The sequence below is a fragment of the Papio anubis genome, chromosome X, assembly GCF_008728515.1.
Source record: "Papio anubis isolate 15944 chromosome X, Panubis1.0, whole genome shotgun sequence".
Lineage (NCBI taxonomy): Eukaryota > Metazoa > Chordata > Mammalia > Primates > Cercopithecidae > Papio > Papio anubis.
The window spans coordinates 126,746,715-126,761,710 of NC_044996.1; the positions used below are offsets into that span (position 1 = coordinate 126,746,715).

A 14,996-nucleotide genomic window follows, 5' to 3' on the forward strand; every position below is an offset into this window, starting at 1 on the left:
TTGGAGAACTCACACTTTCCAATTTTAAAACTTCCCACAAAGCTACAGTAATCAAAATTGTACAGTATTGACATAAGGATAAACATAGAATTGTGAACTATAATTAAGAGTCTAGAAATAAATCCTTTTATTATGGTTAACTGATTTTTTGATAAGGGTGTCAAGAAAAATTAATAAGGAAAGTATAGTATTTTTAAGAAATGGTGCTGGTGGCCGGGCACAGTGGCTCACGCCTGTAATCCCAGCAGTTTGGGAGGCCAAGGTGGGCAGATCACCTAAGGTCAGGAGTTTGAGACCAGCCTGGCCAACATGGTGAAACCTTATCTCTACTAAAAATACAAAAATTAGCCGGGTGTGGTAATGCATGCCTGTAATCCAAGCTACTTGGGAGGCAAAGGTTGCAGTGAGCCGAGATCGCACCACTGCACTCCAGCTTGGGTGACAGAGCGAGACTTTGTCTCAAAAAAAAAAAGAAAAAAAAAAAAAAGAAATGGTGCTGGGATAACTAAATATCCACATAACACAGAAAGAATTTGGAATCTCAACTCCCACCACACACAAAAATTAACTCAAAATGGATCAGACACCTAAATTTAAGAGCTAAATGTATAAAATTCTTAGAAGAAAACAAAGTAATAGATCTTTATGACTTTGGGTTAGGCAGTAGCTTTGATACAACATCAAAAACATGAGCAACCAAAGAGAAAAAATATATCATTTTGACTGGGCATCATCAAAATTAAAAACTGCTGTACTGCAAAGGACACCATCAAGAAAGGGGAACAGACAACCCACAGAATGGGAGAGGGTATTTGCAAATAATATCCCTGATAAAGGATTTGTACGTAGAATATATTTGAAAAACCTCTTACAATGCAATAATAAAAAGATAAATAACTCAATTTTTAAGATAGGCAAAGGATCTGAATAGACACTTCTCCAAAGAAGATCTACAAATATCCAGTAAACACATGAAAAGATGCTTGACATCATTAGTCATTAGAGAAATGCAAATCAAAACTATAATGAGATTCCATCTCATGCCCTCTGGGATGGCTATAATCCAAATGATAGACAATAACAAGTGTTAGAGAGGATGTGGAGAAACTGGAACCTTCATCCATTGCTAGTGGAAATGTAAAATGGTGCAGCCACTTGGGAAAACAGTTTGGGACTTTCTTAAAATGTTAAACTTGATTAAGAGTTAGCTTATGACTCAGCAGTTCCACTCCTAGATATACACTTAGGAGAAATAAAAACATACGTGCACAGAAAAACTTGTATGTGATGGTTCACAGAAGGATTATTCATAATAGCCAAAAAGTGGAAACAACCCAAATGTCCATCAACTTATGAATGAATAAATACAATGTGTATATCCATATAATGGAATATTATTCAGCAACAAATAGATGTTGAGTACTGATACATGCTACAACATGGATGAGCCTCCAGAACATTGTGCTGAGTGAAAGAAGCCAGACACAAAACATCACTTATGTGTCCATTTCTACAACATGTTCAGAATAGGCAAATCTGTAAAGACAGATAGCTGACTGAGGGTTGCCTAAGGCTGTTAGGTGGCACAGGGTGGCTACAGAAGGGAGTGGGGAGTGATGCCAATAGGTATGTAGTTTCTTTCTCAGATGATGAAAACGTTCTAAAATTAGATTGTGATGCTAGTTGTACAACACTGTGAATATACGAAAAACCATTGAATTATACAATTTAAATGGGTGAGTTACATGGTATGTGAATTATATCTCAATAAAGCTGTTTAAAATATAGTGATGAATTCCAAGAGAATCATGTGGTCTGCTTGTGAAAGTAAAGTCACTCTTTATCTATATATTGTAAGGGGCAGCATGCACGCTGGTGTCGTTGTTGCCACTGCAGTGAACACCCTGATTACCTACCTGTTCCCATTCATGCTTTGGTAAGTGTTCAATAGGAGATCCATTTGTTTTGATTCTTCCATGTGCATTAAAAGTCACACCTACTTTATTGTGCTTCGAGTCAGTGTCATAGTCTCTGTTTGTTTCCGTTGGTGGTATCAGCACAGATTTCATCTATAAAACAAATTCATGCCTCAGTCCATCCCTCTGCTTATTCTGTTGCATACAGAGATTTCAGTCCCAGTTGGGATTCTTTCTATATCGTGGTGCCACAACCCAGTGAAAAACATACGGTCACTTTTTGCATCTCACCCACCTCCTACATCTCACTTATCCACTGATGTCTGTAAAGTGGGTCTGTTACAATCTGTTGGTACATTTTTCAATTACAGACATTGCCCTATAAAGAAAGTTTCTGTGTTTCATTGGAGTTTCTCTGTAGGTGTTAAACACATTCTGTGGCATCCACACAGAAAATGGAAGATGCTAAGGTAGGGGCAACTAGTCTCCTATTGAGCCTTTATCTAGCCATAGGATTTTCAGGAGTTCAGAAACACCTCTTAAGAGGGTGGCTGCTGTGCATTTTGTTATGCTTTCCAGAAGAAATGAGAAAAGATACATGTGTCCAAGAAAGTTCTTAAAGGAGACATAGGTTGAAAACTTCAGAAGCCCTTCAACCTAAATGTATTGTGGTTCTCAGCCTGACTCTGCCAGCCATTGACGATGTTCTCCAATCCTGGCAACAAAACTGCTGTGTTTCTTTGGAAAACAAAATGTCTTTCTGATAGGGCATCAATTACTAGAATCCCTCTTGTTCCCTTACACAAGCAGAGACTGTGATTTTATACTTGTTTCTTTGTAGCACCATCTCTTTAAACAAAACAATGTTAAACAATACTTCTGTTATACTAGTGGCCATAGTTCAGTGATCGACAAATTCTCTGTGGTAGGTACTTAGTTTCTTTTACAAACTAGAGTGTGTAGGAAATCTTACCTTTATTTTTCAAAAATGAAATTGAATCTTATTCTGAGGTCCTGTCTCATTGAGCTAGGTAGAAATTCAAGCTCAGCTATTGCTAGCTAGTTCACAGCCTACCTGCCCTGTCTCCTGCCAGCAAATGTCCCCATTACGGGCAGAGCAGAATATTCTGGGAGGACCCTCTGGACTTGGGTCCACACAACTCACTTCTTTTTTTTTTTTTTTTTTGGTAGAGATGGGGTCTTGCTATGTTACCCAGGCTGGTCTGGTCTTGAACTTCTGGTCTCAAGTGATCCTCTCACTTCGGCCTCACAATGTGCTAGGACTATAGGCATGAGCCACCTTCATTCTTTAGTCCCTCTGCGTTGACCCTCCTCAACCTGCCCACCTTACAAAATACCTTAAATGAACCTAGAATAGAGGTTGTCATCAAATTCCCCCAACCCTTCCCCTCCCCTGTTAACAATGATACCATGGTGACCACAGGTGTAAATCAGGAAGTACGGTCCCTCCTGCCACAGAGGGTTGGAGGGTCCTATGGGATGGGAAAGTGGGGGTTATAAAATTGGACTGGAAAAATCTACTTTTATGTCTCATCTGATAGAGTTCCAAATAGTTGAACCTATCATTTTCACTATAGTTCAACGATATTTAATACAACAAGTGTGTGTTACCAGTTCAACCTCACCCAAGGAAGGGTAGAAGACACAAACAATATACAAGTTGAATTTCTATCTTTAAAGCCAGTCTTATGAGCAGGTAGAACAGTGATCCCTGAAGGAGGTGAAACTTTAGGTATCTTGAGAAAATTGCTGGCCCACAAACTCCTCCCCAGGATCTGTATTGGTGACTGAAACACAAACCTCAGAATCAAATATCAGGAAAAAAGAAGAGAGAACTGGAGGAGAGAGCTATATGTTTAGTAGTATATGCCATTTTCTTCCCTTCCCTTCCCTTTTCTTTTTTTTTTTTTTTCTTTCTTTTTTTCTGAAATAGTGTTTTACTGTCGCCCAGGCTGGAGTGCAGTGGCTTGATCTTGGTTCACTGCAGCGTCAGCCTCCTGGGTTCAAGTGATCCTCCCGCCTCAGCCTCCCAAGTAGCTGCGATTACAAGTGTGTACCACCATGCCCAGCTATTTTTTTGTATTTTAGTAAAGACAGGGTTTCACCTTTCTGACCAGGCGGGTCTTGAATTCCTACCCTCAAATGATCCGCATGCCTCAGCCTCCCAAAGTGCTAGGATTACAGGTGTGAGCCACCAAACCTGGCCACCATTTTCTTCATATAGGTAATTACATTTAATCATCCCAACAATCCAATATGGTAGGTATTTTTATCTTCAGTTTATAAGTGTGGAAACCAAGGATTAAAAACTTCAGTATGTTGCCCAGTCACCCAGGAAGTGGCAGAGGCAGGATGTTAACCTAGTTCTGTCTGTCTAATGTTACAGCCTCACAGTCTTTACTATGTTAAGGTGGCTCTCAACTTGGGATCTCCACAGAGCTAGTGAGGGACATCCCAGAGGCATCTTCTCAATATCTCAAAAAGCCCTTGATAGACCTGGCTGCTCAGGCTAACTTCAGGAAAGCAAAAGTTTTCAATCTGATCAATTGGAAGAGGCTGCCATGACTGATTAGCACTGTAGTCATAGGGCAGGTGGCGATAGAGTGTGGCATTCATGCCCTGTGTTTGCCAATATTTGACTGACAAAGACATCATGTTCCCTTGTGCTCTTGGCTAGAATCTAATCCACTCATTATGTTAATACTGACTATTATATCTTGATCAAAATGTCTTATTGGCTTGACTACTCGCTGATATAATGGGAAAGGTACCTTAAACTTAGAGTGGGCTTAAATTTTATTGCAACTGGGTTTTGTTGCATTTTTTTGTTTGTTTGTTTGTTTGTTTTGAGACAAGGTCTCTCTGTCATGCAGGCTGGAGTGCAGTGGTGCAATCATAGCTCACTGCAATCTCAAACTCCTGGGTTCAAGCAGTCCCCATGCTTCAGCCTCCCAAGTAGCTGAGACCACAGGTGTGCACCACCACTCCTGGCTAATTTTTTTCTTTTTTGTAGAGCTGAGGTCTTGCTATGTTGACCAGACTGGTCTCAAACTCCTGGTCTCAAGCGATCTGCCCACCTCAACCTCCCAAAGTGCTGGAATTACAGGGGTGAGCTAGCACGCCTGGCTGCAACTGGGATTTTTCTTTTTTTAAGAGTAAAAGGAGGTACTATTAATAATTACAACAGGACAACAGATATAAGCCAGGATGCACCATCATCAGTTGGTGAGGTGGGAAACGGTGGTATGTAAAATCACCACAGAATCAGGAGAGGGCTGTAAAAAACTTTCTATTCAGTTTTTTTTTTTTTTTTTTTTTTTTTGAGACGGAGTCTCGCCTTGTCGCCCAGGCTGGAGTGCAGTGGCGCGATCTCAGCTCACTGCAAGCTCCACCTCCTGGGTTCACGCCATTCTCCTGCCTCAGCCTCCCGAGTAGCTGGGACTACAGGTGCCCACCACCACGCCCGGCTAATTTTTTGTATTTTTAGTAGAGACAGGGTTTCACCATGTTAGCCAGGATGGTCTCAATCTCCTGACCTCATGATCCGCCTGCCTCGGCCTCCCAAAGTGCTGGGATTACAGGTGTGAGCCACCGTGCCCGGCCTCAGTTTTGTTTTAGGTTTGCCCTGCTTTGATCTTAAATCTCTCAGGAGATAGTTAATGAATATTAAATACTTACTACATCCCAGGTGCTGGGGTTTTATCAATGGACTAGAAAAACAGAGGAAGATAATAAACAAACAGTACCACAATTTCTTACTTAAATTTGGTAACTGTGATGAAAGATATGTACAAGGGGCTTGACAGTATATAAAAGGGGATCTCATCTGGTCTGGAGGTCAGACTTATTAAACTTTAATTTAAAAGAGGGGAGGATGCTAGCAACAACGTTCTCATTCACATGTGTATAAAGGTATAAAGGATCCAAAAAGTCAAGGTGCCACTGGGGTCACATTTCTGTCTCTATCAGATTAAATTCCAGCTCTAGACGCCCCCCGCCCAGGTTGGTTGGAAGTTGATGATCAGTCCTGAGGGGTAACAGTTCAGGTTTCCCACTAGGACCATAGAGCATCATCTGGCTCCACTGCTATTACTGGTCCTCAACCCATGTGGCGCCCCCTACACCTCTAGCCTAAGGGCTTCCTCTTGGCCCAGGTAGAGGAGGAAGACAACTCCAGTGACCCTGTAAGACCCGTCCAAGGAACCCTTCACGAGGCGTGAGATCTTCACAGGCACCACATTGCCACTTGTCTCAGAGGTTCCATACTAGTTCCCACTCTGCTTGTATTTAGCATGATTATTTAAACATTTCAAAAAATATTTCCAAAAAAATTATCCTAAGTTATTTGATGTGTATTATGTGGGAAATCATATCAATTCAGAAATAAATTGCACTTATATAAGTGATTTCACTTATATAAGTACCTAGAGTAGTGAAATTCATAGACAGAAGGTAGAATGGTGGTTGCCAGGGGCTGGGAGAGGGGAGACTGGGTAGTTAGTGTTTAACAGGTCCAGAGTTTCAGTCTGGAATGATGGAAAATTCTGTAAATAGATGGTAGTGATGGTGATGGTTGCACAACAATGTGAATATACTTAATACCTCTGAACTATACACTTAAAAATGGTTACAGTGGCAAGTTTTATGTTATGTATATTTTACCACAATATAAATGAATGAATTAATTGAGATTTTAATTTTAAAAATCAGGATTTTTCACTTTTAGAAACGACATAAAATGCCAACATTTCCTCATTTTTCCACCCTCAACATGAATTTAAATTTTTTTCCATATATAGAAGTTACCCACTTAGTTCTTTATCATGCATAGATTTTTCTTAAAATGTATACTTTTATATACTCTAATAAAATCTATAATCTTTTTAGAGTTACAACCACTAAAACACAAATCAATTCAAAATAATAAATGAAGAGGTACATATTTCCTTCTAAATCCCTGAGAGAAGATTCATGCCAACATTACTTCTTACTTTGTTCCTCTCTACACGGTGGAGTAAATTCAAGTCTGTGGTCTCTGATATCCCACCATGGATGACCAGGATTTCATTGTCAACGATCGTACCGATTGGGAGCCAGGCATAGAGTTCTTCCAAGATTTGTAAGATTCTTTTTCCATGTAGCTGTAAGTAAGAGCTTGAGTAAGTTTTGTTTTTCTGATAGGTTCAGTTTATTGAATAGTCCCCATGTATGGACAAAAAGTAATGGTTTTCAGGCCACTCAAAGGAAGTCAGCAAGGAGTCACTAACCAGTTAGCAGGTATTTATCATGTCTTTTTATTCTGTGTGTGTGTGTGTTTTTTTTTTTTTTTTTTTTTTTGAGATGGAGTCTCACTCTGTTGCACATTGGAGTGCAGTGGCGCCACCTGGGCTCACTGTAACTTCTGCCTCCCAGGTTCAAGCGAGTCTCCTGCCTCAGCCTCCCAAGTAGCTGGGACTAAAGGCGTGTGCCACCACGCCCAGCTAATGTTTGTATTTTCAGTAGAGACGGGGTTTCTCCATGTTGGCCAGGCTGGTCTCGAACTCCTGACCTCAGGTGATCCGCCCACCTCAGCCTCCCAAAGTGCTGGGATTACAGGTGTGAGCCACTGTGCCCGGCCCTTTATTCTGTATTTTTGATACTATGACATCTTGGGGCCTTGCTGACTCTGAAGGAGAGACTGTCCCTCCCAGGGCTAGCTAATTCCTAGACAGTCAATGACTCGCCCTTCATAAGCAAACCAAGCAATGGAGAGCCCACACCCCAGCTACCTTCTTTATGGAGCTCTCACACTCCTCCTCCTGGGGCCAGGTACCAGACAACTAGGGACAACCTCTGTGGCCCAGAGCAGGCTGAAATTACTCAAACTGGTCAGTCCTAAACCAGATTACACTCAGATGCTTCCGTCCGCCCTCTGTCCTACAAAAACCACAATCAAGGCTCTCAACCGTGTTTTCCCCTTGCTCCCTCTGCCTTCTTTTTTTTTTTTTTTTTTGAGACGGAGTCGCACTCTGTTGCCCAGCCTGGAGTGCAGTGGTGCGATCTCGGCTCACTGTAATCTATGCCTCCCGGGTTCAAGCTATTCTCCTACCTCAGTCTCCCGAGTAGCTGGGATTACAGGAGCGTGCCACCATGCCCAGCTAATTTCTATATTTTTAGTAGAGAGAGGGTTTCACCACGTTGGTCAGGCTGGTCTTGATCTCCTGATCTCGTGATCTGCCTGCCTCAGCCTCCCAAAGTGCTGGGATTACAGGTGTGAGCCACCACACCCAGCCTCCCTCTGCCTTCTGACCAACTCTGGTGCTCCCCCACGCGGTCCCCCAGGGTGGCATGTAGTGCCTCCCTTTTCCAGAGAACTGTAAATAAAAATCTCTTCCTTCATGACAGTCATTTCTATGTCTGCATGTTTTACCACACCTAAGTAAAACAAATCCTTGGTACCTTTAAAGCGATGAAATATGTATCTATGCTAAAACTTACACAAAACTCACAATGAAAAAGTGTGGCTTAATCCAGAAAGAAAATATAAGACTTTACTGTGGCCAGGGCTTCCTGCTGTGCTTGTATTTTATTGGCATGCATTCTGACTAGCTGGCCTATCACCTTTCCTAAAGCATCAATCTGGTCTTTCTTGGCTCTTTTTAAATTTCTCTATAGAAACAGCAAAATGAATACTAAAAAAAAAAGAAAAAGAAAAAGAACAAAAAGGATGTCTTACCTTATATTTATGCAAAATTTCTTTCGTGAAGCCATACCTAAAAAAAAATGGGATTTAAATGATTTCATTGTTGATAACGCCTGCTTCCATGAGTCATGCAAAAAGGGGAGTCCTTGGCATCTCAGTATCACAAGCACCAAGAACTCAAGAAACCAGAGTTCAGTTGGAAGCGTTACTTACCTGAGTCTTTGCTACACATGACTGGAAAGCATAAAAGCAACCAATGACATCATCCCTACCCTCAAGGAGCTTATAGTATAGCTGGGGAAAGAAGATAGATTTCTGTGAAACAATTATAAGACAACTTAAGAAATATATGGTAGGCACAGGTTGTGTAAATGTTACAAGTATGCAGGGAAGCATGCTGTGGTAGCTGGGGGAAGCTGTGTGGGAGAAGACTTTTCATTTAGATAGAATTTCTCAGACATCCTATACAGTAAATGATTGGAAAATCAGACATCCTATACAGTAAATGATTGGAAAAAAGAAAAGACTGAACAAAGATAAAGGCCTAGAAGGTAACAAGTTGGCTTGTTATGCTCTCTCTGATATAGGTCCCATAATGGTATTGAGGATTTTAATAGAAAGTGTCAGGAATCTTAATGCCTGAATAGTAGTAGTGAAGGGAGATTCAATGATGACAATATTTCTGTTACTTTTCCTTGCTTTGGGATAACAGTACATGCACTTAATATCCAACACTGTGAAGATGAAATGCAATACACTCACTCTAGCTTTCCATGGAAATCATGTCACATCAGGCTTCTACAGTGTAACGTTATGTTTTCTCAGATGAATTCCATTCTGTACTCACCAAAGGTGTCCACACTGTTTAATCCAATGGATGCCTTGTAGTCCTCACCTTTCTCGCCCTCTCTGAAACACTAAATACAGCTGACTCTACCATCCTTCTAGAAAACTTTTCTTCCTTTGGATTCTGTGACCATAAACTCTTTTGGTTTTCCTCCTGGCTCTTCTGAGCCTCTTTTGCAAGCTCTCCTCTACTTCACCTTAAATGTGGCGGTTCCTTCAGATTCCATCCTAGGCTCTCTTCTCCCCTCACTTTCTCCTTTGGGAATCTCATCCCTGCCCAGGCTTTCAGTTATTATCTAGTGTCAATACCACAGGATGATGTTCCAGGCCACACTTCATTTCTGATCTCTGGACACGTATGTACACTCAACTGCCTACTCAATAGTACTTCAAATCAGCTTACCCCAAACTGAATTCATCATTCCCCCTCATCCCAACCTCTATCCTCTTTCCACACATTCCCAATATCATGAATGATGCACTGTACCCCCAAACTCAAGCTGGGAACCTGGAGGCCATCCTTGATTCCCTCCTCTCTCTTTTTTTTTTTTTTGAGATGGAGTCTCACTCTGTAGCCCAGGCTGGAGTGCAGTGGTACGGTCTCGGCTCACTGCAAGCTCCGCCTCCCAGGTTCACACCATTCTCCTGCCTCAGCCTCCCAAGAAGCTGGGACTACAGGCGCCCGCCACCCCACCTGGCTAATTTTTTTGTACTTTTTAGTAGAGACGGGGTTTCACCGTGTTAGCCAGGATGGTCCTGATCTCCTGATCTTGTGATCCGCCCACCTCGGCCTCCCAAAGTGCTGGGATTACAGGCATGAGCTACCATGCACAGTCGATTCCCTCCTCTTTCAGCTCCCCCATATCCAGTTACTGAGCCTTAAATCATCATTGCCTAAATTCCTCTTGAATCTATTTCTTTGCATCTCCATCACCACTACCCTAGTCTAAATGAGAACCCATTATCTATCCCTTTAACCTTCAACTACTTCCTAATTGACCTGCGTGTATTCACACTTGCCCCTCTCCAACTCTCTCCCCCTACTGCATTTTAAAACATAAATTTTATGACATTCTTCGGTGACATTCTCTTGTTCTAGGAAGTCCTTCCAAATTCCTTTGAACCATCCAATCATTTCTTATGTCTCCAGCCCTATCAGGCACCACCCCGTCCCTCAGTCTATGCTCCTGTCCTCCTGAACTTCTTTCACATCTAAACAGTCTTGTCCTGAGCTCTGCATAAGTTGTTCCCTCACTGTGGAACACTGTTTCCCATCCCCCTCTATGGCTCTTTCTTGATTGCCTAATTCATTCTTCAGCTGTCAGGCTAATGCCATATTTCTATGGGGGAACCTTCCATCATCCCTCAGACAAGGTTGGATTCTCCCTTTACAAACTCATCACACTTGAAAAATCTGCTCAGCATGCGTCTTCCCTGCTAGATGTAAGCCCTATGAGGGCAGGGGCCATGTCTCCTTCATTAACCATCATAGACACTAGATAAATATGATAGGCAATAAGGATAAACAGCATGCCTAAATTAAAGTATTGAGCTATATTATATATAATGGGCCTCTGATAATAGTCCTGGGATTTTTTTTCCTTCACAGTTTTAGCATTTGCTTCCATACCTTGAGAATTAGAATTGAAACTCTGTACTCAAGCCAGGTGCCAAACTGCCCCAAAGACAAAACTAATCAGTTGTTGAGCTTTATCAAGGCACCCAAAAGCCCAGGACCAAAAGCATGAGACATGCCATATCTTCCACTGTCCTAGAGCAAACTGATTTCTGTTTTTCATAAAACAAGAGATTTTTTTAAAAGAAGGAAAAAAGAAGGGAAAAGGGAACATTTGTCACCTACTGTGCCTTCCAGCAAAGATTCTTTTTTTTTTTTTTTTTTTTTTTGAGACGGAGTCTCGCTCTGCCGCCCAGGCTGGAGTGCAGTGGCGGGATCTCAGCTCACTGCAAGCTCCGCCTCCCGGGTTCACGCCATTCTTCTGCCTCAGCCTCCTGAGTAGCTGGGACTACAGGCGCCCACCACCACGCCCGGCTAGTTTTTTGTATTTTTAGTAGAGACGGGGTTTCACCATGTTAGCCAGGATGGTCTCGATCTCCTGACCTCGTGATCCACCCGCCTCGGCCTCCCAAAGTGCTGGGATTACAGGCTTGAGCCACCGCGCCCGGCCCCAGCAAAGATTCTTAAATCATCTAACCAATCTTTATTCCTCAAGTTGCCGGTGAGTTAGATAGTTGAAATGCTGTGTTTGTAAATATGTTTATGTGAAACAATGCCAGAAGCAATTACCGTGTCAGAAAACAATACAGGCATTGGTGAAAAACATGGAACTAGTTTCTGAGACAATATCTGAGGCAAGCCAAGAGTAGTAACAGAATGATTCCATCCAAGTATGCTCGAAGAACCTTCCACACCTCCAAACCTGGCCTCACACACCTATCCAACACACAATTTAGCCCATGAAGGTCGGGCATGGGAGCAAGAGAAAGAACATAATAGAAGGGAAAAGAATGGACAGAACTGGAAGAAAAGATAGGAAGGGAGTTTCAGGGCAACTGATACTCAGCAGACGAATGGGGGTGGTGAAAGGGGTAAGAACTGAAGTCCTCCTTGAGATCCCCCTCATCCCTCTTCCAATACACTCACTTGTATCTCTGTTAGGCACTAAATATGACAGCATTTTCCAGAGTGCGAAACTTTTAAAAGAGAAAATCTAAAGGCCTGGGTTACCTCAGATTCATCATAAAATCTTCATGGTTCCCTCTGTTCAAGTGCAGGTCATTGGGGTAGACAAGAAAACTCACACACAGGATCATTAGGATCTCTATGGAGTTCTTTCCTCGATCTACAAAGTCACCATTAAAAACATATGGGTTGCTCTCTGAGGGGAGACCATTCTGTGGAAGGAGGAGAAGGGAAAAAACAAGGAATTAAAAGAATATACTTTTAAAGTAAGGCTGTGTACATAACATCCCTGTTAATATGCAGAAAAGAGGCTGAGTCAGATTCTTCCACCAGGAAACATCTCCTCTCTTGCTTGAGCCAGTTTTACTCTTCCAGGACAAGCATCTCCTGCAAAGGCCCTGAAAGTGACAAATCTGCTCAAGAATGGAAGATTCCAGGGAGGATGGGGTGGTGCTAATTCTACCCACCACCTACTATGAGTTTCCTCTCATAGTAGGAGCAGGTATTTGTCCTATCAAATATGGCTATTCTCACCTCTTCCTTCTCCTCTGAAAAGAGGGAAACTTCTATTCAAGGAAGAACACCAAACTAAGAGCCAGAAATCTTTTATTCTAAGGGGCCCTATGGTCAGCTCCTTGGGGCTGTGATTCCCCCAATCTGCAAAATGGGGATGGCACTACATCCCTCCCCAGATCACCTGGGAGAATGGAGATGAAAGCACTCAGGCAAGTGAAGGGTGCGGTGTGATGTGGCTGAGCAGGTCAGAGGTACTGCCAGCCAGCAACTACAGCAGGTCTGCAGAGCCCGTGTACATTCTCAGTGACCACTGACTGGGCCATATCAGTTTTTAAGTATTTTTAATATCACTCTTGAGTATGAGATAATACTTTTAAATATAGCATTAGCATGAAAAGCAGCAGAGATCAGAACAAAGGTCTGGTCTTTAAAATAGCTACTAATTCATTTAGTCTTATACTATAAAACTCTAAAACAAAACAAACATATGTAACCTGGTTACATTTTCTCGATGTCATGTTTGATAAGGAGAGGGCCATTTCCCTACTGCATGGCTTCTACTGCATAATAGACAAATTCAAATGTTTTAAAAATATATTACAAAGAGACAAATTTAACTACTCATATATAAAAATGCATGTCCTCCTTCAAAAAGGTTACTTTCGCCAGGCATGGTAGCTCATACTTTTAATCCCAGCACTTTGGGAGGCTGAGGCGGGCAGATCACTTGAGGTCAGGAGTTTGAAACTAGCCTGCCCAATGTGACAAAACCCCATCTCTACTAAAAATACAAAAATTAGCCAGGCATGGTGGTGTGAGCCTATAATCCCAGCTACTCAGGTGGCTGAGGCAGAAGAATCGCTTGAACCTGGGAGGCAGAGGTTGCAATGAACCAAGATTACACCACTGCACTCCAGCCTGGGCAACAGAGAAAGACTATGTTTAAAAAACAAAACAAAACAAAAAACAAAAAAAACAAAGAAGAGAGAAACAAAATGGCTACCTTGAGGAAATAATACACATATTCTAGTAATAGTAATCTTTTTCGAATGATTTTCAAATTCCTGTTTCATTAGATTTCCAACTACATTTAAAAATCTTATTACTTTATACTCAATATCCTATTATGTATACACATTTTAAATTGCTCATATCAGCATAATAGAAATAATTGAAAAAATATAATACAGGTTATAGCATATAATTTAGGGATTCTAGAAATCAGTTATACAATGTAACATGTTCTGAAGGCAATTGCAAACAAACAAATAAACAAGCAGTGGCATAGTGTGATAAGAAGGTGAATTCTCTGGTCCAGGTCCATTCATTACCCATGTGTCCTTGGGCAAGTGATGTAACCTTTATGAGCTGTAGTTTTCTTATCTGTCAAGTGTGGATGATAACTTCTATACTTACCACACAGGGCTATTTTGGAACTCAAATGAAAACATGTGTATAAAATTGCATTAAAATGGTAAAGCAACATACAAATTAAGAGACTTATTTTATTATGACCAAGTTATTTCTAATTCTAAGATTCCAATATTTTCTTTCTTTCTTTTTTTTTTTTTTTTGAGACAGAGTTTCACTCTTGTTGCCCAGGTTGGAGTACAATGGCGTGATCTTGGCTCACCGCAACCTCCGCCTCCCAGGTTAAAGTGATTCTCGATTCTCCTGCCTCAGCCTCCCGAGTAGCTGGGATTACAGGCACCTGCCACCACGCCTGGCTAATTTTGTATTTTAAGTAGAGATGGGGTTTCACCACATTGGTCACACTGGTCTCGAACTCCTGACCTCAGGTCATCCACCTGCCTCAGCCTCCCAAAGTGTTGGGATTACAGGCGTAAGTCACTGCACACAGCGCCAATATTTTCTTATGTATTAATTCATATAACCTTATTCACACCGGGCTTAGTGTAAACCAGTTGCAAAAATATAGGCTATTGTTCAGCAAAATGTAAAGAAGGCTGGGCATGATGGCTCACACCAGTAATCCTAACACTTTGGGAAGCTGAGGTGGGTGGATTGCTTGAGCCCAGGAGTTCAAGATCAGATTGGGAAACATGGCGAAACCCCTTCTCTACAAAAAGTACAAAAAAATTAGCCAGGTGTGATGGTGTACACCTGTAGTCCCAGCTGCTCAGGAGGCTGAAGTGGGAGGATCGCCTGAGGCCAGGTAGGTCGATGCTGCAGTGGAGCTGAGATCACACCGCTATATTCCAGCCTGGGTGACACAGTGAGACCCTGTCTAAAACCAACCAACCAACCAACCAACCACAAAGAAAGGGGGAAGGATTCTGCATCTCTGATCTCT

At 41.9% G+C, this 14,996-nt stretch overlaps 1 protein-coding gene across 1 annotated transcript in view; it reads right to left on the minus strand.

Moving 5' to 3' along the window:
- The window catches only part of PPEF1 (protein phosphatase with EF-hand domain 1), a 133,589-nt gene that overhangs the window by 36,290 nt on the left and 82,303 nt on the right, over positions 1–14,996 (minus strand). The window contains 4 exon segments of the mRNA XM_003917475.5: positions 1,917–2,069; positions 6,929–7,078; positions 8,653–8,689; positions 12,212–12,378. Of these exon segments, the coding sequence (XP_003917524.4) occupies positions 1,917–2,069; positions 6,929–7,078; positions 8,653–8,689; positions 12,212–12,378 (507 nt within the window).